General features: G+C 48.3%; 1 protein-coding gene across 2 annotated transcripts in view; it reads left to right on the top strand.

Moving 5' to 3' along the window:
* Positions 1 to 817: 817 nt before the first annotated feature.
* The window catches only part of LOC130308082 (phospholipid scramblase 1-like), an 82,554-nt gene continuing 57,750 nt past the window's right edge, over positions 818 to 25,621 (top strand). Inside the window, exon 1 of one of the 2 annotated variants that reach the window (XM_056552227.1) lies at positions 818 to 1,043. In XM_056552227.1, the coding sequence (XP_056408202.1) occupies positions 1,019 to 1,043 (25 nt within the window). In that variant the 5' untranslated portion in view covers positions 818 to 1,018. Of the gene's footprint in view, positions 1,044 to 20,877; positions 21,400 to 25,621 lie in introns of those variants that run through there. The other variant, XM_056552228.1, reaches the window with a different exon arrangement.

Below are 25,621 nucleotides of genomic sequence, written 5' to 3' on the forward strand. Positions count from 1 at the left end.
AATTTAGGAATTGTCGCCCCTTTGTAGTTTTAGCCAACCCCGGACCCCAATCTATATCTGGATAGTTATAATCTCCCATTATTACCACTGTACCTGCCCGGGCGGCCCTCTCTATTTGTTTATACAGCCGACCTTCTATCTCTTCAGTGATATTAGGGGGTCTGTAGATTACCCCAAATACAATTTTTTCAGTATTTCCCTCCTTTTGTAATTCTACCCACAGTGATTCCACATCCTCAGAATCATCACACACTATGGCATCGTTCACACTGACTTTCATACCACTTCTTACATACAGACAGACTCCACCACCTTTTCTGTTCATTCTATCCTTGCGAAACAATGTAAACCCCTGGAGATTGACAGCCCAGTCATGTGAGGAGTCCAGCCATGTCTCAGTGACCCCAACTATATCACCAGCCATGTCTCAGTGACCCCAACTATATCACCAGCCATGTCTCAGTGACCCCAACTATATCAATATGTTCCTCCAGTATCAAGGCCTCAAGCTCCCCCATTTTATTTGCTAGGCTTCTGGCATTTGTGAACATACACTTTACATTTCCATCCTTTATGTTATTGGGGTTAATGGGATTCAAGGGTGTAAGTTTTATTTTCCTATGAAGCTTATTCCTATTAACTATTCTAACCCCTCCCTCCGCTCCACCCACAGGTACATTTATAATTCCCCCCTCTCTATCTACACTATCTTCCCCCTCTTTGCTGTAGGTTCCCTCCCCCCAAGTCCCTAGTTTAAACACTCCTCCACCCTTCTACAGGAGTCATATTCAATCCTGGACTGAGAGAAGCCATTGGAATGGGTGAGAGGGGTTCTGACCTTCCTGGAGTTGTCACTGGAGACAAGTTTGTCGCAGGAGAGGAGACTAATGATGGTTGTGCTGGAGCTGGACAGGGTAAACCACAGAACATTGCAGGTTGAAGAGGGGAGAACATCGGAATGTCCATGGATGGGTGAATCCCTTCTCCTGGGACGTATTCCCTCACAGGTCTGTCAGCTATGGGAGCAGGAGGAGGCAGTGCCGGTAAGTCTTCCCTGAGGCACAATTTATTCCGATTCCTACATACCACCTGCAGTTCAAATCCAGTCTTCTGAACCTCATAGATGTCTGAATCGGGGTAGGGCACAGCAGTGATGGTATAAGGCTCTGTCTCCCAGATGGAGTCTAACTTGTGTGTTCTGGGGAATTTCCTGAGCCAGACTCTGTCTCCCAGTTGTAACGGCTTAGCAGATGCGTGGCGGTTGTAATCTCTCTGCTGACATTCCTGGGCCTTGCCCATCTTTTTCTCAACAATCTCTTTGTCTTCTTGAATCCTCTGCTGGTGTTAAGAGAACCAGTCTTGTGAGGCTTGCAGAGAACGGGTGAAGGGTGCTTGCAGCCCAAAGGCCCGGTCTTTAGGAAGTTGCCCATGTCGACCCATCATGAGGAAGAAGGGAGTGTACCCTGTGGAGCAGTGGACGGTATTATTGTAGATTTACAGCAGCTCGGGCAGGAGTCGGGGCCACTCTTCGTGCTTGGACACTGACTCTGCTCTCAGCATATGTATGAAGACCTGGTTGATTCTCTCACACAGTCCATTCTCCTGGGGGTGATTAGCTGTAATCCATAGCTTCTTGTAGTCGTGGAACTGGCACAGTTCCTGAAACAGCTGGGATTCAAAGGCGGTTCCTCGATCCGTGAGAACTGACTCCGGACATCCCAAGGTCGGGACCCAGTGGGTATAAAACATCTGCGCTGCAGTCTTCCCTGTGAGGTCCTTGACAGGCACTACCACTACCCACTTGGAATAGTGGTGTACCATGTTAAGGGCGTAAGTGTAGCCAGAGCGTGTAGAAGACAACTTCACATGATCCAAGGTGACCAGCTGGTTAGGTCTTTCGGTTTGGATGGGATGAAGGGGTGCTCTCGCGTCCTTGTGGAGATTCTTGGTGACGTTGCAGACATTACATTCTCCGCACCATTTCTCGGTCTCCTCGCATCCCTGTCCAATAGAACCTCTGTCTGATGGTGGCTTCAGTTTTGTGGATTCCAAAGTGTCCCGCCTGATCGTGATAGGCATTCAGGACCATGGCAGCATCTCTTTTAGGGATCAGGATCTGATGGAGTCGTTCACCAGAGACTGGATCCAATGAGTTTCTGTATAGTAGTCCTTTGTGGATAAACAGTCGGTTTCTTTGGCGCCACAACCTCTTCAATTCAAAGTCACACTGTGACCGGCGTAGACGGGTTGGTACCTTTTTCTGAAGTAGATAGTCCAACAGATCCCCCATGATTTCACTCTCATCCTGCAGAGTCTTCCAAGTTTAGAGGTCTTCGGGAACCTTGGTAAAACCAGACTCACCGCCTGATGATGTACATACGTTTGTAGGATTCATGCTGCACACACGCGGGTAGGATTCATGCTGTATATACGTTTGTAGGAGTCATGCTGCACACACGCTGGTAGGATTCATGATGTACACATTCTGGTAGGATTCTTGCCATACTCACGCGGGTAGGATTCATGCTGTATACACGCTTGCAGGTTTTATGTTGTACACACGCGGGTAGGATTCATGCTGTACATACGTTTTTAGGATTCATGCTGTACACACGCTGGTAGAATTTATGCTGTACATACGTCTGTAGGATTCATGCTGTACACATGCTGGTTGGATTATGCTGTACATACGTTTGTAGGATTCATGCTGTACACATGCTGGTTGGATTATGCTGTACACATGCTTGTAGGATTCATGCTGTACACACGTTTTTAGGATTTATGCTGTACATACACTGGTTGGATTTATGCCGTACACACGCTGGTAGGATTTATGCTGTACATACGTCTGTAGGATTCTGCTGTACAAACGCTTGTGGGATTTATGCTGTACACACGCTATAGATTCTCATTATTCATACGCTTTTAGATTTTATACTGTACACACGCTCATGCTCAGGATTCATGCGGTACTTGTAGGACATACGCTTGTAGGGTTATATTGTATACACACTTGTAGAGTCATACTGTGTATACGCTTGTAGGGTTTATACTGTACACAAGCTTGTAGAAATTATAACCGTACACTCGCTCGTAGGACTTATATTGTACTCACGCTCGTGCACTTTGTAGGATTCATGCTGGTAACATTTATGCGGTACACAGGCTTGTACATGCTTGTAGGATTCATGAGTTTTTTATTGTCCATACGCTTATCGGATTTATGCTATACACACGCTCGTAGGATTCATGCTGTACTTGTTGGGCGCATCCTGTACATACGCTTGCAGGGTCATACTGTACACACGCTTGTAGGGTCATACTGTACACACGCTTGTAGGGTCATACTGTACACATGCTTGTAGGGTCATACTGTACACACGCTTGTAGGGTCATACTGTACACACGCTTGTAGGGTCATACTGTACACACGCTTGTAGGGTCATACTGTACACACGCTTGTAGGGTCATACTGTACACATGCTTGTAGGGTTTATACAGTACACACGCTTGTAGAGTTTATACTGTACACACGCTTGTAGGGTCATACTGTACACACGCTTGTAGGGTCAGACTGTACACACGCTTGTAGGGTCATACTGTACACATGCTTGTAGGGTTTATACAGTACACATGCTTGTAGGGTTTATACTGTACACACGCTTGTAGGGTTTATACAGTACACACACTTGTAGAATTTATGCTGTACACTCGCTTATAGGATTCATACTGTACACTAGCTTGTAGGATTATATTTTACATTCGCCTTTAGGGTTTATACTGTACACTTGCTTGTAGGATTTATACTGCACCCACGCTTGTGCACGGTTGTAGGATTCATGCTCGTAGCGTTTATACTATACACACGCTTGTACATGCTTGTAGGATTATGCTGTGTACATACTTGTAGGATTCATGCTGTACACACCTGTAGGGTTTTCTGCCGTACACACACTGGTAGGATATGCTGTACACATGCTTGTTGGATTCATACTTCACACACGTTAGGATTATACAATACATTCGCTTGTAGCATTTATACTGTACACTCGCTCGCATAATTTATACTGTATACTCGCTTGTTGGATTTATTTTGTACACGCGCTTGTTGGGTTCATACGGTACACACTCTTGTAGGTTCCATACGGTACATACGATTGTAGCATCCATACCGTACACTTGCTCATAGGTTTACGCTGTACACACGCTTGCAGGGTTCATACTACACACGCTCTTGTAGGAGTCATGTTGTACACACACTCATAGGAATCATACTATGTACATACTCATACGAGTTACACTGTACGCACATTCATAGTATACACGGTCCTCACGCTCGTAGGATTAATACTAAACATGCACTCATAAGGATTGTGCTGCACACCCGCTCGCAGGACTTGTATCGTGCATGTTTGTAGAGTTATATTACATGTGAGCTCGTGGGAATCATGCTGCGCGTGCGCTCGTGGCATGTGTTCTGTACTTGCGCTTGCGGTATTTGTGAAGTTTGCACGCTTGCAGCGTTTGTGCAGCGCACATGCTCATACAGCGCATGGGGTGTGGCCCTGTACGCACGTATGTGGTCATAATAGTTACTACATGCATGCATATTTTCTGTCATCGGTTGTGGTTAGCCACATATGCGTTCGCTGGTGGTGCATACGCGCATATAGTTGGCCCGAGTATAGGTTCATCAAGTTGGTGGTACAGCCACGCATAGCGGTTTTACGACAGTTTCGCACATAGTCGTTCTGTACACATCTGTATATAGGCAGGGAGATACATGGCAGTTGTTGTTGCTGACACGTCTTCAGAACGACAATTACACGACAAACAGGCGGTGTTTCCCCATTAAACCGTTCATGCTGCAGACGGGGTACGTTGCATTATCGTTGTTACTGACATATCTTCAGAACAACATTGACACTGCACACAGGCGATGTTTACCCATTAAGCCCGCCACGTTGCAGAAAGGGTACATTGCATTATTGTTGTTACTGACACGCCTTCAGCACAACAATAACATGACACATAGGTGGTGTATACCCATTATGCCTGCCTCGTCTGCAGGGGGATACATTGCAGTTGTTGTTACTGACACGTCTCCAGAGCAACGACATTATGACACATAGGTGGCGTATACCTGTTATGCCTGCCACGCCTGCAGGAGGGGTACGTTGCATAATTGTTGTTGCAGACACGCCTTCAGAACAGCAATAGCACCACACATAGGTGATGTATACCCATTATACCTGCCACGTCAGCAGGGGGATACATTGCATAGTTGTTGTTGTTGACACTTCTTCAGAGCAACAACATTACGACACATAGATGGTGTATACCCATCATGCCTGCCACGCTGTTGCTGATACTTCTTCAGAGCAACAACATTACGACACATAAATGGTGTATACCCATCATGCCTGCCACGCCTGCAGGGGGGTACGTTGCATGGTTGTTACTGACACGCCTTCAGAGCAACAGCATTATGACACATAGGCAGTGATATACTCATTATTTCTGACACGTATATTAAAGAAAAAAAAAAATATATGTATATATAGTAGAGAGAGCGCCTCACATCAGTACTTTCTAGTTATTGTACAGTGGGATAGACACCGTATGAATAAATTCAGGTGTTGCATCATACGTCAGTGTTTCATGTAGTTGTATACTGGTACTAGGCACATGTGTGGATTAGTTGCTCTGTGCATCTGGTCATATAGGTTGTTCAGTGTATACGCTCACCCATGCAGTTCGTTCTAGCCACACGTTCATAGTTTGTTCGGTACATACGCTCAAAGCTTATACATACACTCATATAGTTGATCTAGACCAGTCACGTCTACAGGTCAGTCTGGATACAACCTGACAAGACTTAGGGTGGCGATAATGTCTTTGTATACGTTGTGTTCTTTCAGCAATTTGGTTATGCTACAGGGATAGCAGGATGTTTCCATTGTTAATTGCTACGTCTATAGGTATGTCATGGTTACGACCTGTTTTGGTTCAGGGTGACGGTCATACTGTTAGTTACAGATTTAGTTGAGTCTTTCATGTTTCGGCCTATCACGTCTATAGGTCAGTTCAGTTGCAACCTGACACGACTTCAGGTCGGCGGTAACGTCATCACGTGTCCATACGTTTACTTAGCATTGGGGACATAGCTTGGTTCTGTGTGGTTGGTTTGGTTTGTCTTGGCTTAGATTGACGATGATAGTAGTTGGGTCACATGTTGGGTGAGTCTCCTCATCGTGTTGCTGCATAAGGGGTTGCATTGCCGTTCACGTCCACAGGTCGGTCACAGTGGTTACCTGACACAGGTTTAGGTTGGTGATCACGTAGTCTTTTGTGTATACAAATTGTTAGCACTTGCAGTTGCATATATGGGCATAGGATTGTTCTCAGTCGAGACTTTTCACGCCCACAGTTCAGAGAGCTTCCAACACGTAGCCTGGAATATTTACGTGATATTTTTCATCAGATACCTAGTGGATATCTCACATGCCATTTTGCTCCTACTTGCATTCATCGGGTTTTACCACTCTTCTTTGCATCCAGCATAATACTATCAAAATATATGTCAGGTATCCAGCATAACATCACGTGGTTTTCCTCTGACAGGGCGTCATTGTTTGCATTCCATGCCATAAAATCTACCCTGAAGAGTGTACGAAGAGGGAGGTTGCGTGCCCTCTAGCATCTGGCTTAGCTAGTTGGTTAGCTGATGCTCAGGTAATTCCCCATCGGGACACCAAGACAGCTCAACATTAGAGGCCGCGCTGTCCTTCAGTTGTCATGGTTACCTAAGGTTAGGGGAATTACATGCAGATGCATGGCCGTAGTTACAATAGCCTTGTAGGGATGTAAATAATCAAATATTGAAGAGAGATGGCTGATGCTTTTGAGACGTTGGTTTGTACACTCTTTAATAAATGTACTTTGATGCAATTATAGGGTTTTGCCCTCTTTTTTCTCCAGACATATTCTATACGCAGCAGTTATGACACACCTCAGACTGCTTGGTTAGTTAGGGGTTGGTATTCAGCAGTAGTAGGGTAGGTAGGTACGCTTCTCGGGCAGGAGCTACGACCACAAACATTAGTTATAATAACACCTTGTCCTCTAAGGACATACTCCCCTATTTGTATGGTGGGTTCCCAGTAACCATGCTTGGGTAGTGGTTTCCCATTCCCTGCCACCACTTTAAAATCCACATCATCGGGTTCACACAACATTTCAGGTCCCCAATACCTATAAAACACATCTTTGGGAATAGTGGATACCTGGGAACCCGTATCAATAAGGGCCTCTAACGGCACCCCCTCTACAATAATTTTCACATAAGGACATGGGGCACCATACATAGAAAATACTGACTTAGTGTCGGTTGATTCTGGACCTAAGGTTGTTGCTCCTGAGGGGCGGTCCTCGACCTCAGGGGATTCCCGTTTAAAGCCCAGCACTGACTTTTCCAATGCCCGGCTTTATTACAATGACTACAGATGGGCCTTTGACTCCCTGGAGGCCTCACAGGGGGGTAATGAGGTGGATTGGCAGGATGGGGAGCAGGTTTTCTAGGTTGAAGTGTTTCTTGACTGGGCGGACTAGACCTGCTTGCCAGTTCTTTAACCGCTTTAGTCAATTGGTCTGTGGGCGCAGCACTGATAGGGGCAGGTGCTGGTGCAACAACAGGCGGTGAGGGCTGTGCAGATCTGGCAGAGGCTCCTAATGTCTCAGCTGAAGGGGCACTAACTTCTTCTGCCTCGGACCCTGACTCAATGACTTTTATGGCTCAGGACTTTTATGGTTGTGCCCCATCTATGAATCTGTCCATGAGCACCTTATTACCCTGCTCGGGCGTAATGCCATCCAACTTCTGCACAGTTTCTAATGCATTTTGCTCGAAGGGTCTCACCTGGTTTCTGATGTCTTTCGTATAACCATAGGCTTACCTCAGAAGGGGAGTGAGACTCGAACACTTGGTAGAGTCCCTCAAAAATCTGCTCTTCAGTAGCCTTGTCAGCAGCTAGCCAGGTGCGGACCTCTTCCAACGCAGATCCCTGTAGCTGTCCCATGAGTAACTGCACCTGCTTAGGGGGAAAAGAGTAGAAAACAAAGAGACTCTGTATCTTCTCCTTGAAGTCCCTCAATGTGAAGGGATCCCCATTGTAGGTAGGGAGCACTGGATTCCCCAGGAAGACCGGTGCGGCTACAGGAGCTCCCAAGTTGAGGCGCTAAGCTGGAGGTGAAGCAGGTAACACTCTTCATGCAGATGGTGGTGACCCCTCTGGCGGGGTTGAAGGAGCACCTCCATCCTGTTGTTTAGGTGGTCGTGGTGATGATGCTGTAGGTGCTGACATCTTGTAGACTTGGTTGGGTGCGCTGGCCCTTTAAATGATGCTTGAGTGCGCTGGCCCTTTAAATGCAGCTTATGTGCGCTGATCTGGAACTTGAGTGCATTGATCTGGAACTTGAGCGCGTTGATCTGGAACTTGAGTCTCTATAGTGCACTGACCTTTAAAGGGGTAGTCCAGTGGTGAAAAACGTTTCCCCTACCCTAAGGATAGGGGATAAGTTTGAGATCGCGGGGGGTCCGACCGCTGGGGCCCCCTGCGATCTCTCTGTACGGGGGCCAGGCTCTCCGGCCAGATAGCGGGTGTTGACCCCCGCATGAAGCGGCGGCCAACACGCCCCCTCAATACATCTCTATGGCAGAGCCGGAGATTGCCGAAGGCAGCGCTTCGTCTCCACCATAGAGTTGTATTGAGGGGGCGTGTCAGCCGCCGCTTCGTGCGGAGGTCGACACGCCCCCTTCCCGCGGGCTGTCGGGGCTCCGTACAGGAGATCGCAGGGGGCCCCAGCGGTCGGATCCCCCGCGATCTCAAACTTATCCCCTATTGTTAGGATAGGGGATAAGTTGTTCACCACTGGGTCACCACTGGACTACTCCTTTAACCCCTTGGGGACGGAGCCCATTATGACCCTAAGGACGGGAGCATTTTTTGCAAATCTGACCACTGTCACTTTAAGCATTAATAACTCTGGGATGCTTTTACTTATAAATTTGATTCCGAGATAGTTTTTTCGTGACATATTCTACTTTATGTTAGTGGTAAATTTTCGTCCATACTTTGCATCATTTCTTGGTGAAAAATGCAAAAATGTCATGAAAATGTTTTTAATTTAGCATTTTTCGAACTTTGAAGCTCTCTACTTATAAGGAATATGGATATTCCAAATAAATTATATATAGATTCACATATACAATATGTCTACTTTATGTTCGCATCATACAGTTGAGATGTTTTTACTTTTGGACGACATCAGAGGCTTTAAAGTTCAGCAGCAATTTTCCAATTTTTCGAAAAATTTTCAAAATCGGAATTTTTCAGGGACCAGTTCAGGTTTGTAGTGGATTTGAAGGGTCTTATGGTTAGAAATACCCCATAAATGACCCCATTATAAAAACTGCACCCCTCAAAGTATTCAAAATGACATTCAGTAAGTGTTTTAACCCTTTAGGTGTTTCACAGGAATAGCAGCAAAGTGAAGGAGAAAATTAACAATCTTCATTTTTTACACTCGCATGTTCTTGTAGACCCAGTTTTAGAATTTTTACAAGGGGTAAAAGGAAAAAAATCCTCTCAAAATTTGTAACCCAATTTCTCTCAAGTAAGGAAATACCTCATATGTGAATGTCAAGTGTTCGGCGGGCGCAGTAGAGGGCTCAGAAGGGAAGGAGCAACAATGGGATTTAGGAGAGTGAGTTTTTCTGAAATGGCTTTTGGGGGGCATGTCCCATTTAGGAAGCCCCTATGGTGCCAGGACAGCAAACCCCCCCCCCACATCGCACACTATTATGGAAACGACACCCCTCAAGGAACGTAACAAGGGGTACGGTGAGCCTTAATACCCCACAGGTGTTTGACAACTTTTTGTTAAAGTCGGATGTGTAAATGAAAAAAAAAAATTTCCACTAAAATGCTGGTTTTTCCCCAAATTTTACTTTTTTACAAAGGGTAATAGGAGAAAATGTCCCCCAAAATTTGTAACCCCATTTCTTCTGAGTATGGAAATACCCCATGTTTGGACGTCAAGTGCACTGCGAGCGAACTACAATGCTCAGAAGAGAAGGAGCGCCATTGAGCTTTTAGAGAGATCATTTGTTTGGAATGGTAGTCAGGGGCCATGTGCATTTACAAAGCCCCCCGTGGTGCCAGAACAGTGGTCCCCCCCACATGTGACCCCATTTTGGAAACTACACCCCTCACAGAATGTAATAAGGGGTACAGTGAGCATTTACACCCTACTGGCGTTTGACAGATCTTTGGAACAGTGGGCTGTGCAAATGTAATATTGCATTTTTCATTTTCACGGACCACTGTTCCAAAAATCTGTCAGACACCTGTGGGGCGTAAATGCTCACTGTACCCCTTATTACATTACGTGAGGGGTGTAGTTTCCAAAATGGGGTTACATGTGGGTATTTATTTTTTTGGGTTTATGTCAGAACCGCTGTAAAATCAGCCACCTCTGTGCAAATCACCAATTTAGACCTCAAATTTACATGGTGCACTCTCACTCCTGAGCCTTGTTGTGCGTCCGCAGAGCATTTTACGCCCACATATGGGGTATTTCTGTACTCAGGAGAAATTGTGTTACAAATTTTGGGGGTCTTTTTTTCCTTTTACCTCTTGTGAAAATAAAAAGTATAGGGCAACACCAGCATGTTAGTGTAAAATTTTTTTTTTTTATACTAACAGGCTGGTGTAGATCCCAACTTTTCCTTTTCATAAGGGGTAAAAGGAGAAAAAGCCCCCCAAAATTTGTAGTGTAATTTCTCCCGAGTACGGCGATACCCCATATGTGACCCTATTCTGTTTCCTTGAAATACGGCAGGGCTCCAAAGTGAGAGAGCCATGCACATTTGAGGACTAAATTAGGGATTGCATAGGGGTGGACATAGGGGTATTCTACACCAGTGATTCCCAAACAAGGTGCCTCCAGCTGTTGCTAAACTCCCAGCATGCCTGGACAGTCAGTGGTTGTCCGGAAATGCTGGGAGTTGTTGTTTTGCAACAGCTGGAGGCTCCGTTTTGGAAACACTGCCGAACAATAGGGTTTTCATTTTTATTGGGGGGGGGGGGGGGGACAGTGTAAGGGGGTGTATATGTAGTGTTTTACTCTTTATTAGGTGTTAGTGTAGTGTTTTTAGGGTACATTCACACTGGCGGGTTACGGTGAGTTTCCCGCTAGGTATTTGTGCTGCGGCAAAAAATTTGCCGCAGCTCATAGCTCATACTTGAAGCAGGAAACTTGGTGTAAACCCGCCCGTGTGAATGTACCCTGTACGTTCTCATGGGGGGGGGGGGGGAACCTCCAGCTGTTTCAAAACTACAACTCCCAGCATGTACTGTCAGACCATGCATGCTGGGAGTTGTAGTTTTGCAACAGCTGGAGGCACACTGGTTGGAAAACCTTTGTCACGATTCGGCTTACAGGTTGTGGATCCACTTTGTCAGCGAGGGATTGGCGTGGACCGTGCCGGTGGACCGGTTCTAAGAGGCTACTGGTGTTCACCAGAGCCCGCCGCAAAGCGGGATGGTCTTGCTGCGGCGGTAGAAACCAGGTCGTATCCACTAGCAACGGCTCAACCTCGCTGACTGCTGAGAAGGCGTGGTACAGAAGGACTAGGCAGAGGCAAGGTCAGACGAAGCAGAAGGTCGGGGCAGGCGGCAAGGTTTGTAGTCAAGATGGATAGCAGGAGGTCAGGAACACAGGCTTTGGACAACACTAAACGCTTTCACTGGCACAAGGCAACAAGATCCGGCAAGGGAGTGCAGGGGAAGTGAGGTGATATAGCCAGGGAGCAGGTGGAAGCTAATCAGGCTAATTGGGCCAGGCACCAATCATTGGTGCACTGGCCCTTTAAGTCTCAGAGAGCTGGCGCGCGCGCACCCTAGAGAGCGGAGCCGCGCGCGCCAGCACATGACAGCTGGGGACCGGGACGGGTAAGTGACTTGGGATGCGATTCACGAGCGGGCGCGTCCCGCTATGCGATTCGCATCCCCGCCGGCAATGTCAGTGCAGCGCTCCCGGTCAGCGGGTCTGACCGGGGCGCTGCAGGGAGAGAGACGCCGTGAGCGCTCGGCGTAACAGTACCACCCCCCCTTAGGTCTCCCCCTTTTTTTGTCCGGCAACTGCTTCACATGGGACGAGGACACCGGGAGTGATTGTAGGGTTTCCTCATCAAAGGCAGGCAGTTCAGCAGGAGTGGGAATGGGGAGGGAGGGCAGAGGGTGAAGCTTGGCACGGGGAAGGGTGTCACCAGGACGGGGGCCATGAAGAGACAAGGCACAGTCCTGATAAGCCTTGGGGGGACCAGGTGTACGAGGAGGCACTGAGGCTTGCCTGACGGGACTGGGAGGGCGGGAGAGGCATTTCTTGTGGCAAGCAGAGCCCCAGTTCTTGATCTCCCCGGTGGTCCAGTCAAGGGTGGGAGAATGAAGCTGGAGCCATGGCAGACCGAGGAGGACTTCAGAGGTGCAGTTGGGAAGGACTAAAAATTCAATCTTTTCGTGATGGGGTCCAATACACATTAAGAGGGGTTTTGTGCGGTAATGCACGGTGCAATCCAATCTAACTCCGTTCACCGCGGAAATGTAAAGCAGCTTGACGAGACGGGTCACCGGGATGCAGAACTTATTCACCAAAGAATCCAGAATAAAATTCCCAGAGGCACCAGAGTCCAAGCAGGCCACGGCTGAGAGGGAGGAGTTGGCAGAAGGAGAAATCCGCACGGGCACCGTGAGACGTGGAGAAGCAGACTTCGTACCAAGAAACGCCACACCCACGTGAGCTGGGTGCGAGCGTGCGTTTCCCAGATGTGGAGGACGGATAGGGCAATCCACCAAGAAGTGCTCGGTACTGGCACAGTACAGACAGAGATTTTCTTCCCTACGGCGATTCCTCTCTTCCTGGGTCAGGCGAGACCGATCCACTTGCATGGCCTCCTCGGCGGGAGGCCCAGGCGTAGACTGCAAAGGATGCTGTGGGAGAGGTGCCCAGAGATCTAAGTCTTTTTCCTGGCGGAGCTCTTGGTGTCGCTCAGAAAAACGCATGTCAATGTGGGTAGCCAAATGGATGAGTTCTTGGAGGTTGGCAGGAATCTCTCGTGCGGCCAGCACATCCTTGATGCGACTGGATAGGCCTTTTTTAAAGGTCGCGCAGAGAGCCTCGTTATTCCATGATAACTCGGAAGCAAGAGTACGAAATTGGATGGCGTACTCGCCCACTGAAGAATTACCCTGGACCAGGTTCAACAGGGCAGTCTCGGCAGAAGAAGCTCGGGCTGGTTCCTCGAAGACACTACGGACTTCAGCGAAGAAGGACTGGACTGTGGCTGTGGCAGGATCATTGCAGTCCCAGAGCGGTGTGGCCCAAGACAAGGCCTTTCCTGAAAGAAGGCTTACTACGAACGCCACCTTAGACCGTTCTGTAGGAAATTGGTCCGACAACATCTCCATATGCAGGGAACATTGAGACAAGAAGCCACGGCAGAGTCTAGAGTCCCCATCAAATTTGTCCGGCAGGGACAAGCGGAGGCTAGGAGCGGCCACTCGCTGCGGAGGAGGTGCAGGAGCTGGCGGAGGAGATGGTTGCTGCTGTAGCAGAGGCAGAAGTTGCTGTAACGTGGCGGTCAACTGCGACAGCTGCTGTCCTTTTTGGGCAATTTGCTGCGATTGCTGAGCGACCACCGTGGATAGGTCAGCGAGACTTGGCAGCGGCACCTCAGCGGGATCCATGGCCGGATCTAATGTCACGATTCGGCTTACAGGTTGTGGATCCACTGTGTCAGCGAGGGATTGGCGTGGACCGTGCTAGTGGACCGGTTCTAAGATGCTACTGGTGTTCACCAGAGCCCGCCGCAAAGCGGGATGGTCTTGCTGCGGCAGTAGCAACCAGGTCGTATCCACCGGTAACGGCTCAACCTCGCTGACTGCTGAGAAGGCGTGGGACAGGAGGACTAGACAGAGGCGAGGTCAGACGTAGCAGAAGGTCGGGGCAGGCGGCAAGGTTCGTAGTCAGGGTGGATAGCAGGAGTTCAGGTAACACAGGCTTTGGACACACTAAACGCTTTCACTGGCACAAGGCAACAAGATCCGGCAAGGGAGTGCAGGGGAAGTGAGGTAATATACACAGGGAGCAGGTGGGAGCTAATTAGACTGATTGGGCCAGGCACCAATCATTGGTGCACTGGCCCTTTAAGTCTCAGAGAGCTGGCGCGCGCGCGCCCTAGAGAGCGGAGCCGCGCGCGCCAGGACATGACAGCCGGGGACCGGGACGGGTAAGTGACTTGGGATGCGATCCCGTTGTGCGAATCGCATCCCCGCCGGCAATGTCAGTGCAGTGCTCCCGGTCAGCGGGTCTGACCGGGGTGCTGCAGGGAGAGAGACGCCGTGAGCGCTCCAGGAGGAACAGGGACCCGGAGCGCTCGGCGTAACAACCTTCAGTTAGGTTCTGTTACCTAACTCAGTATTTTCCAACCAGTGTTCCTCCAGCTGTTGCAAAACTACAATTCCCAGCATGTACTGATCACAGAAGGGCATGCTGGGAGATGTAGTTATGCGACAGCTGGAGGTACGCAACTACAACTCCCAGCATGCCGAGACAGCTGTTTCCTGTGTGGGCATGCTGGAATTTGTAGTTTTGCAACATCTGGAGTGCTACAATTTAGAGACCACTGAACAGTGATCTCCAAACTGCAGACCTCCAGCTGTTGCAAAACTACAAATTCCAGCATGCTCACACAGCAAACAGCTGTCTGGGCATGCTGGGAGTTGTAGTTTTGCAACATCTGGAGGGCTACAGTCTAGTGACCACTATAGTGGTCTCAGACTGTAGCCCTCTAGATGTTGCTAGGCAACTACTCACCGGCTTCCGTCGCATCCAGGAGGTGTCCTCTTCTGCCGCACGCCGCCGCAGATCTCCGTCGCTCCGCTGCCTCCGTAGGGGTAAGTGGACTCCGGCACCGCTCCTCTTCTTTTTCCCCGTCCTGCTCCGCCTATTGTGGGAGGGCAGGACGGGGAAAAAGAAAGTAAACCCCCCCTCCGCCCCAGATCTGCTATTGGTGGTCGCGTCTAGACCACTAATAGCAGGGATAGGAGGGGTGGCACCCGTGCCACCTCACTCCTATCGCTACAGGGGGATCGTGGGTGTCTTAGACACCCGCGATCCCCCTTCTATTCCGGGTCACCGGGCCACCATAGACCCGTAATGACCCGGAATCTGCGCAAATCGCAAGTGTGAATTCACTTGCGATTTGCGCCGATCGCCGACATGGGGGGGTCTGATGACCCCCCTGGGCATTTGCACGGGGTACCTGCTGATCGATATCAGCAGTCACCGCGGCCCGATCCCGCCCGGCGCGCGGCGGGGACCGAAATTCCCACGGGCGTATGGATACGTCCTTCATTCTTAAGTACCAGGACGCAAGGGCGTATGCATACGACCTTCGTCCCCAACAGGTTAAGAAGGACTAGCTTGCTGCGGAACTTGTGCGGTCTGCTGCAGTGTACTGTACCAGCTGTGCTGCCCGGATCCTTATTTTAGCTTGTGCAAAGCTTCTACAGCGGAGGTACTGTAATGATAAGCGGGCACAGCTGGCGTAGCGTTTGAATTTTCGCTGCCCCCGAAGGACTTCCGGTTAGGGACAGATAGGAAAGCCTTCCCCCCAGCAACACAGGAGGTAACTCTCGTTCCGGCCAACCCTGGAGGCGTGACTGTGGAGGTCTCGTAGGGAGGAGCTGTGGCTGTTCGCGCACGCGGGAAGGCCCAGCGCTGACTTTAACCCCTTCAGGTAGGGACTGCAACCACACAGAGTTCTTCGCCTCCCCCCTTACTTTTCTTGCGCACCAGACAAACACAATGTTAATAGCTGAGTACGGCAAAATATCTCCGTACTCGGGAGAAATTGCACTACAAATATTGGGGGGCTTTTTCTCCTTTTACCCCTTATGAAAATGAAAAGTTGGGGCTACACCAGCTTGTTAGTGTAAAAAAAAAAAAAAATTATACTAACATGCTGGTGTTGCCCTATACTTTTTATTTTCACAAGCGTTAAAAGGAAAAAAAGACCCCCAAAATTTGTAACACAATTTCTCCTGAGTACGGAATTACCCCATATGTGGGCGTAAAATGCTCTGCGGACGCACAACAAGGCTCAGGAGTGAGAGCGCACTATGTACATTTGAGGCCTAAATTGGTGATTTGCACAGGGGTGGCTGATTTTACAGTGGTTCTGACATAAACGCAAAAATATAAATACCCACATGTGACCCCATTTTGGAAACTACACCCCTCACGGAATGTAATAAGGGGTACAGTGAGCATTTACGCCCCACAGGTGTCTGACAGATTTTTTGGAAAAGTGGTCCGTGAAAATGAAAAATTTAATTTTTCATTTGCACAGCCCACTGTTCTAAAGATCTGTCAAACGCCAGTGGGGTGTAAATGCTCACTGTACCCCTTATTACATTCTGTGAGGGGTGTAGTTTCCAAAATAGGGTCACATGTGGGGGGTCCACTGTTCTGGCACCACGGGGGGCTTTGTAAACGCACATGGCCCCTGTCTTCCATTCCAAACAATTTTTTCCCCAAAAGCTCAATGGCGCTCCTTCTCTTCTGAGCATTGTAGTGCGCCAGCAGAGCACTTGACGTCCACACATGGGGTATTTCCATACTCAGAAGAGATGGGGTTACAAATTTTGGGGGGTCTTTTCTGCTATTAACCCTTGCAAAAATGTGAAATTTGGGGGGAAGCGCACATTTTAGGGAATTTTTTTTTTTTTTTTACATATGCAAAAGTCGTGAAACCCCCTGTGGGGTATTAAGGCTCACTTTATTCCTTGTTACGTTCCTCAAGGGGTCTAGTTTCCAAAATGGTATGCCATGTGGGGTTTTATTGCTGTTCTGGCACCATAGGGGCTTCCTAAATGCGACATGCCCCCCGAGCAAAATTTGCTCTCAAAAAGCCAAATATGACTCCTTCTCTTCTGAGCATTGTAGTTCACCCGTAGTGCACTTCAGGTATACTTATTGGGTACCTCCATACTCAGAAGAGATGGGGTTACAAATTTTGGGAGGTCTTTTCTGCTATTAACCCTTGCAAAAAAGTGAAATTTGGGGGGAAACACACATTTTAGTGAAAAAAAATATATATTTTTTTACATATGCAAAAGTCGTGAAACACCTGTGGGGTATTCAGGCTCACTTTCTACCTTGTTACGTTCCTCAAGGGGTCTAGTTTCCAAAGTGGTATGGCATGTGTTTTTGTTTGCTGTTCTGGCACCATAGGGGCTTCCTAAAGGTGACATGCCCCCCAAAAACTATTTCAGAAAAACGTACTCTCCAAAATCCCCTTGTCGCTCCTTCCCTTCTGAGCCCTCTACTGCGCCCGCCGAACACTTTACATAGACATATGAGGTATGTGCTTACTCGAGAGAAATTGGGCTACAAACATAAGTATAAATTTGCTCCTTTTACCCCTTGTAAAAATTCAAAAATTGGGTCTACAAGAACATGCGAGTGTAAAAAATGAAGATTGTAAATTTTCTCCTTCACTTTGCTGCTATTCCTGTGAAATACCTAAAGGGTTAAAACACTTACTGAATGTCATTTTTAATACTTTGGGGGGTGTAGTTTTTATAATGGGTTCATTTGTGAAGACCCTTCAAATCCACTTCAAACCTGAACTGGTCCCTGAAAAATTGTGAGTTTGAAAATTTTGTGAAAAATTGGAAAATTGCTGCTGAACTTTGAAGCCCTCTGGTGTCTCCAAAAGTAAAAACTCATAAATTTTATAATGGAGACATAAAGTAGACATATTGTATATGTGAATCAAAATTTTTTTTATTTGGAATATCCATTTTCCTTACAAGCAGAGAGCAATGTGGGTTTCCCTCCAAATTTCACATTTTTGCAAGGGTGAATAGCAGAAAGTACTCCACAAAATTTGTAACCCCATCTCTTCTGAGTATGGAGGTACCCCATAAGTTGACCTGAAGTGCACTACGGGCGAACTACAATGCTCAGAGCAAAATGCTTTTTGAGAGCAAATTTTGCTTGGGGGCATGTCGCATTTAGGAAGCCCCTATGGTGCCAGGACAGCAAAAAATACCCCCATGGCATACCATTTTGGAAACTCCATCCCTCAAGGAACGTAACAAGGGGTACAGTGAGCATTTATTCCCCACTGGTGTCTGTCAGATCTTTGGGACAGTGGGCTGTACAAAATTTTTAATTTGCACAGCCCACTGTTCCAAAGATCCGTCAGACACCTGTGGGGGGTAAATTCTCACTGCACCCCCTCATTACATTCCATGAGGGGTGTAGTTTCCGAAATGGGGTCACATGTGGGGTTTTTATTTTTTTGCGTTTGTCAAAACCGCTGTAACTATCAGCCAATCACCTCAAATGTACATGGCGCACTCTCCCTTCTGGGCCTTGTTGTGCGCCCCCAGAGCACTTTGCGCCCACATATGGGGTATCTCCGTAGTCGGGAGAAATTGCATTACAAATTTTGGGGGGCTTTTTTCCCTTTTACCTCTTGTCAAAATGAAATGTATAGGGCAACACCAGCTTGTTAGTGTAAAAAAAAATTTTTTTTACACTAACATGCTGGTGTAGACCCCCAACTTCACCTTTTCATAAGGGGTGAAAGGAGAAAAAGCCCCCCAAAATTTGTTAGGCAATTTCTCCTGAGTACGGCCATACCCCATATGTGACCCTAAACTGTTGCCTTGAAATACGACAGGGCTCCAAAGTGAGAGCGCCATGGGCATTTGAGGCCTGAATTAGGGATTTGCATAGGGGTGGACATAGGGGTATTCTACGCCAGTGATTCCCAAACAGAGTGCCTCCAGCTGTTGCAAAACTCCCAGCATGCTTGGACAGTCAACGGCAGTCCAGCAATACTGGGAGTTGTTGTTTTGCAACAGCTGGAGGCTCCATTTTGAAAACAGTGGCGTACCAGACGTTTTTCATTTTTATTGGGGAGGGGAGGGGGGCTGTGTAGGGGTATGTGTATATGTAGTGTTTTTTACTTTTTATTTTATTTTGTGTTAGTGTAGTGTAGTGTTTTTAGGGTACAGTCACATGGGCGGGGGATTACAGCGAGTTTTCCGCTGCGAGTTTGAGCTGCCGCGCAAAATTTGCTGCATCGCTAACTTGCAGCCTGATACTCACTGTAAGCTCCTGCCCATGTGAATGTACCCTAGGGGGGGGGGGGGGGGGTTGTTCCAGCTGTTGCAAAACTACAACTCCCAACAGGAGTGCAGTGCATGCTGGTAGTTATAGTTTTGCAACAGCTGGAGGCACGGGTTGGGAAACACTGAGTTAAGAAACAGACAATGTTTCCCAACCAGTGTGCCTCCAGTTGTTGCAAAACCACAACTCCCAAACATTCTCAGGAACGCATTCTTTAGAGAGAGATGTTGCCGAACTACAACTCCCAGCATGCTTGGAGTTGTAGTTTTGCAACATCTGGAGGACTACAATTTGCAGACCGCTAATACAGTGGTTCCCAATCTGTGCCCTTCCAGATGTTGCAGAACTACAACTCCCAGCATGCCCAGACGCCAAGGGCTGTCTGGGCATGCTTGGAGTTGTAGTATAAAGGGTCCAATTACAGCAATGCATGTTGCTTTACGGCGACGTGCATTGCTGTAAAGAGCCCGACCGCGGCTGAAGATCTACTCACCTGTCGCCGCCGCCGTCTTCATCGTCTGGATCCTGGTCTTCAGGGACGAGGTAAGTACCGGGGCCGGTCCCCAGCACTCCCCCGTCCCCCACCGCGTCCTCCGGTCTTCCTCCCGTCCTCTCCGGACTTCCAGGGGCCGGGCATCGCGGGAGGAAGTAACCGCCCCCCTGCGATTGGTCGGTTAACTAACCGACGGATCGCAGGGGATCGGAGAAGGTGGCCGGCTTGCCACCTCGCTCCTATCCTCCAGCATGGTCCTGGCTGTCTGTGACAACTGGGATCATGCAAAATTACCGGGTGGTCGGGTCCCAGAGACCCGATCAGCCCGGTATCACCGCAGATCACAGGGGCGATTTCCCTTGCGATTTGCGGCGATCATGGCCCCCCTACATGGCCCCCCTCGGTGTTTGCCCTGGATCCCTGCTGAAGGTTTTCACCAGGGATCCGCTTCCGGATCTGAGCGGCGGAGACCAGTAAAAGACCATGAGGTACGCATACGTCATGGGTCCTTAAGGGGTTAAAGCACACACCCGAATCCTGTTCGTGATGCCAAAAGAGTTGTGGTGCCAGGGTGTGGAAGGATGCAATGGGGTGTTGCGGAGTGGTAGTGTAGGGTATTGGTATTAACCCTTTGTTGTCGTGATGCCAGGGTGCGGTTTCATTAGGCTAATGTTCCTGCCGCCAACCGTCCCATAAACGGTAGGGAAAACTAAAGGAATGTCCACAGCAGATATTGATGAAAACCGGAATAAACTTTACTGCATATTTTATGCAACTGCAGGTAACAAAACAGTCTTTGTATAGAGGACCGTAGTTCAGGTTCTTCACAGGTTTGCTGGGACTTCTGAGTGCCATGAGCTTTGGTTTTCTAGCCACTGTGCTACTGGTTTTATGGTAATTGAGTTACTGTAGTCACACAGGATTTTAGTAGTTTTGAGCTGGATAACTCACGGTTTAGTTGCTGCGGAAGATAAAGCTCCAGACCTATCTTGAATTGATGAGATATGAGATGTGGTTTCTCTGATAATCCAGCAATAAGAGAGAGAATTTAGTGGCTGCAGCCCCTTATATATTAAGGGGGTGGAACAAAGCTCATTGGATAGCCAAACCTGTCATTCCTGACCCCTGGAACTCTGGGTATAACACATGATCCAAAGGTCCTTAAACCATAGCACAACATAAATCAAAGGCACGTGACCTCTAAGGTCCTATACAGAGGTATCCTAGAGTAATTACATATATAAATATATACATTAAATATTACCATATTAAGAGGCATTAGCATAGAGCCCATTAGCATGGAGGGACTCTGGCTGAGGGGACTGCAGACAAAGGGACAGGACCAAGTCCTGTACCGGGACACCACATACCTTACACCTCCGTATATCGCACTTTGACCTGTTACCTCAGTCTGGTCACATGACAGGTGATAACCGCTCCTTTATTAGACCTATAAGTCGCCCTTTACCATCTGTACATCCGTTTGGATCAGACAAGGAACAATTGAGGAATAACATTTTATATAACCCCAATATCTGAAGACCCCCGGACAACAAGGACCTCGGAGGACCCCCGGACAACAAGGACCTCGGAGGACCGTCTATTCCATCCTGATACGTGTGATTCTCAGATGAACAGTAAGTGTCTATATTATGGCAAGAGACAGTCACAAAGCCCCCGTATGGTAACTCCACTATGATGCGGCCACAATGCAACCGGCAAGCACAGGTGAACCCCTAAATGACTGTGTAAAGGGGTCTGCACCAATACAGCACAGGTGAACCCCTTAATGACTGTGTAACGGGGTCTGCACCAATACAGCACAGGTGAACCCCTAAATGACTGTGTAAAGGGGTCTGCACCAATACAGTACAGGTGAACCCCTAAATGACTGTGTAAGGGGTCTGCACCAATACAGCACAGGTGAACCTCTAAATGACTGTGTAAAGGGGTCTGCACCAATACAGCACAGGTGAACCCCTAAATGACTGTGTAACGGGGTCTGCACCAATACAGCACAGGTGAACCTCTAAATGACTGTGTAAAGGGGTCTGCACCAATACAGCACAGGTGAACCCCTAAATGACTGTGTAACGGGGTCTGCACCAATACAGCACAGGTGAACCCCTAAATGACTGTGTAATGGGGTCTGCACCAATACAGCACAGGTGAACCCCTAAATGACTGTGTAAAGGGGTCTGCACCAATACAGCACAGGGGAACCCCTAAATGACTGTGTAAAGGGGTCTGCACCAATACAGCACAGGTGAACCCCTAAATGACTGTGTAAAGGGGTCTGCACCAATACAGCACAGGTGAACCCCTAAATGACTGTGTAAAGGGGTCTGCACCAATACAGCACAGGTGAACCCCTAAATGACTGTGTAACGGGGTCTGCACCAATACAGCACAGGTGAACCCCTAAATGACTGTGTAAAGGGGTCTGCACCAATACAGCACAGGTGAACCCCTAAATGACTGTGTAACGGGGTCTGCACCAATACCGCACAGTTGAACCCCTAAATGACTGTGTAACGGGGTCTGCACCAATACAGCACAGGTGAACCCCTAAATGACTGTGTAAATGGGTCTGCACTAATACATCACAGGTGAACTCCTAAATGACAGTGTAACGGGGTCTGCACCAATACAGCACAGGTGAACCCCTAAATGACTGTGTAAAGGGGTCTGCACCAATACAGCACAGGTGAACTCCTAAATGACTGTGTAAAGGGGTCTGCACCAATACAGCACAGGTGAACCCCTAAATGACTGTGTAACGGGGTCTGCACCAATACAGCACAGGTGAACCCCTAAATGACTGTGTAAAGGGGTCTGCACCAATACAGCACAGGTGAACCCCTAAATGACTGTATAACGGGGTCTGCACCAATACAGCACAGGTGAACCCCTTAATGACTGTGTAACGGGGTCTGCACCAATACAGCACAGGTGAACCTCTAAATGACTGTGTAAAGGGGTCTGCACCAATACAGCACAGGTGAACCCCTAAATGACTGTGTAACGGGGTCTGCACCAATACAGCACAGGTGAACCCCTAAATGACTGTGTAATGGGGTCTGCACCAATACAGCACAGGTGAACCCCTAAATGACTGTGTAAAGGGGTCTGCACCAATACAGCACAGGGGAACCCCTAAATGACTGTGTAAAGGGGTCTGCACCAATACAGCACAGGTGAACCCCTAAATGACTGTGTAAAGGGGTCTGCACCAATACAGCACAGGTGAACCCCTAAATGACTGTGTAAAGGGGTCTGCACTAATACAGCACAGGTGAACTCCTAAATGACAGTGTAACGGGGTCTGCACCAATACAGCACAGGTGAACTCCTAAATGACTGTGTAAAGGGGTCTGCACCAATACAGCACAGGTGAACTCCTAAATGACAGTGTAACGGGGTCTGCACCAATACAGCACAGGTGAACCCCTAAATGACTGTATAACGGGGTCTGCACCAATACAGTACAGGTGAACCCCTAAATGACTGTGTAACGGGGTCTGCACCAATACAGCACAGGTGAACCCCTAAATGACTGTGTAACGGGGTCTGCACCAATACAGTACAGGTGAACCCCTAAATGACTGTGTAACGGGGTCTGCACCAATACAGTACAGGTGAACCCCTAAATGACTGTGTAAAGGGGTCTGCACCAATACAGCACAGGTGAACCCCTAAATGACTGTATAACGGGGTCTGCACCAATACAGCACAGGTGAACCCCTTAATGACTGTGTAACGGGGTCTGCACCAATACAGCACAGGTGAACCTCTAAATGACTGTGTAAAGGGGTCTGCACCAATACAGCACAGGTGAACCCCTAAATGACTGTGTAACGGGGTCTGCACCAATACAGCACAGGTGAACCCCTAAATGACTGTGTAATGGGGTCTGCACCAATACAGCACAGGTGAACCCCTAAATGACTGTGTAAAGGGGTCTGCACCAATACAGCACAGGGGAACCCCTAAATGACTGTGTAAAGGGGTCTGCACCAATACAGCACAGGTGAACCCCTAAATGACTGTGTAAAGGGGTCTGCACCAATACAGCACAGGTGAACCCCTAAATGACTGTGTAAATGGGTCTGCACTAATACATCACAGGTGAACTCCTAAATGACAGTGTAACGGGGTCTGCACCAATACAGCACAGGTGAACCCCTAAATGACTGTGTAAAGGGGTCTGCACCAATACAGCACAGGTGAACTCCTAAATGACTGTGTAAAGGGGTCTGCACCAATACAGCACAGGTGAACCCCTAAATGACTGTGTAACGGGGTCTGCACCAATACAGCACAGGTGAACCCCTAAATGACTGTGTAAAGGGGTCTGCACCAATACAGCACAGGTGAACCCCTAAATGACTGTATAACGGGGTCTGCACCAATACAGCACAGGTGAACCCCTTAATGACTGTGTAACGGGGTCTGCACCAATACAGCACAGGTGAACCTCTAAATGACTGTGTAAAGGGGTCTGCACCAATACAGCACAGGTGAACCCCTAAATGACTGTGTAACGGGGTCTGCACCAATACAGCACAGGTGAACCCCTAAATGACTGTGTAATGGGGTCTGCACCAATACAGCACAGGTGAACCCCTAAATGACTGTGTAAAGGGGTCTGCACCAATACAGCACAGGGGAACCCCTAAATGACTGTGTAAAGGGGTCTGCACCAATACAGCACAGGTGAACCCCTAAATGACTGTGTAAAGGGGTCTGCACCAATACAGCACAGGTGAACCCCTAAATGACTGTGTAAAGGGGTCTGCACTAATACAGCACAGGTGAACTCCTAAATGACAGTGTAACGGGGTCTGCACCAATACAGCACAGGTGAACTCCTAAATGACTGTGTAAAGGGGTCTGCACCAATACAGCACAGGTGAACTCCTAAATGACAGTGTAACGGGGTCTGCACCAATACAGCACAGGTGAACCCCTAAATGACTGTATAACGGGGTCTGCACCAATACAGTACAGGTGAACCCCTAAATGACTGTGTAACGGGGTCTGCACCAATACAGCACAGGTGAACCCCTAAATGACTGTGTAAAGGGGTCTGCACCAATACAGCACAGGTGAACTCCTAAATGACTGTGTAAAGGGGTCTGCACTAATACAGCACAGGTGAACCCCTAAATGACAGTGTAACGGGGTCTGCACCAATACAGCACAGGTGAACTCCTAAATGACTGTGTAAGGGGGTCTGCACCAATACAGCACAGGTGAACCCCTAAATGACTGTGTAACGGGGTCTGCACCAATACAGCACAGGTGAACCCCTAAATGACTGTGTAAAGGGGTCTGCACCAATACAGCACAGGTGAACTCCTAAATGACAGTGTAACGGGGTCTGCACCAATACAGCACAGGTGAACTCCTAAATGACTGTGTAAAGGGGTCTGCACTAATACAGCACAGGTGAACCCCTAAATGACTGTGTAACGGGGTCTGCACCAATACAGTACAGGTGAACCCCTAAATGACTGTGTAAAGGGGTCTGCACCAATACAGCACAGGTGAACCCCTAAATGACTGTGTAACGGGGTCTGCACTAATACAGTACAGGTGAACCCCTAAATGACAGTGTAACGGGGTCTGCACCAATACAGCACAGGTGAACCCCTAAATGACTGTGTAACGGGGTCTGCACCAATACAGCACAGGTGAACTCCTAAATGACTGTGTAAAGGGGTCTGCACCAATACAGCACAGGTGAACTCCTAAATGACTGTGTAAAGGGGTCTGCACCAATACAGCACAGGTGAACCCCTAAATGACTGTGTAAAGGGGTCTGCACCAATACAGCACAGGTGAACTCCTAAATGA

Source organism: Hyla sarda, unplaced genomic scaffold, assembly GCF_029499605.1.
Source record: "Hyla sarda isolate aHylSar1 unplaced genomic scaffold, aHylSar1.hap1 scaffold_146, whole genome shotgun sequence".
NCBI classification, from domain to species: Eukaryota; Metazoa; Chordata; class Amphibia; order Anura; family Hylidae; genus Hyla; species Hyla sarda.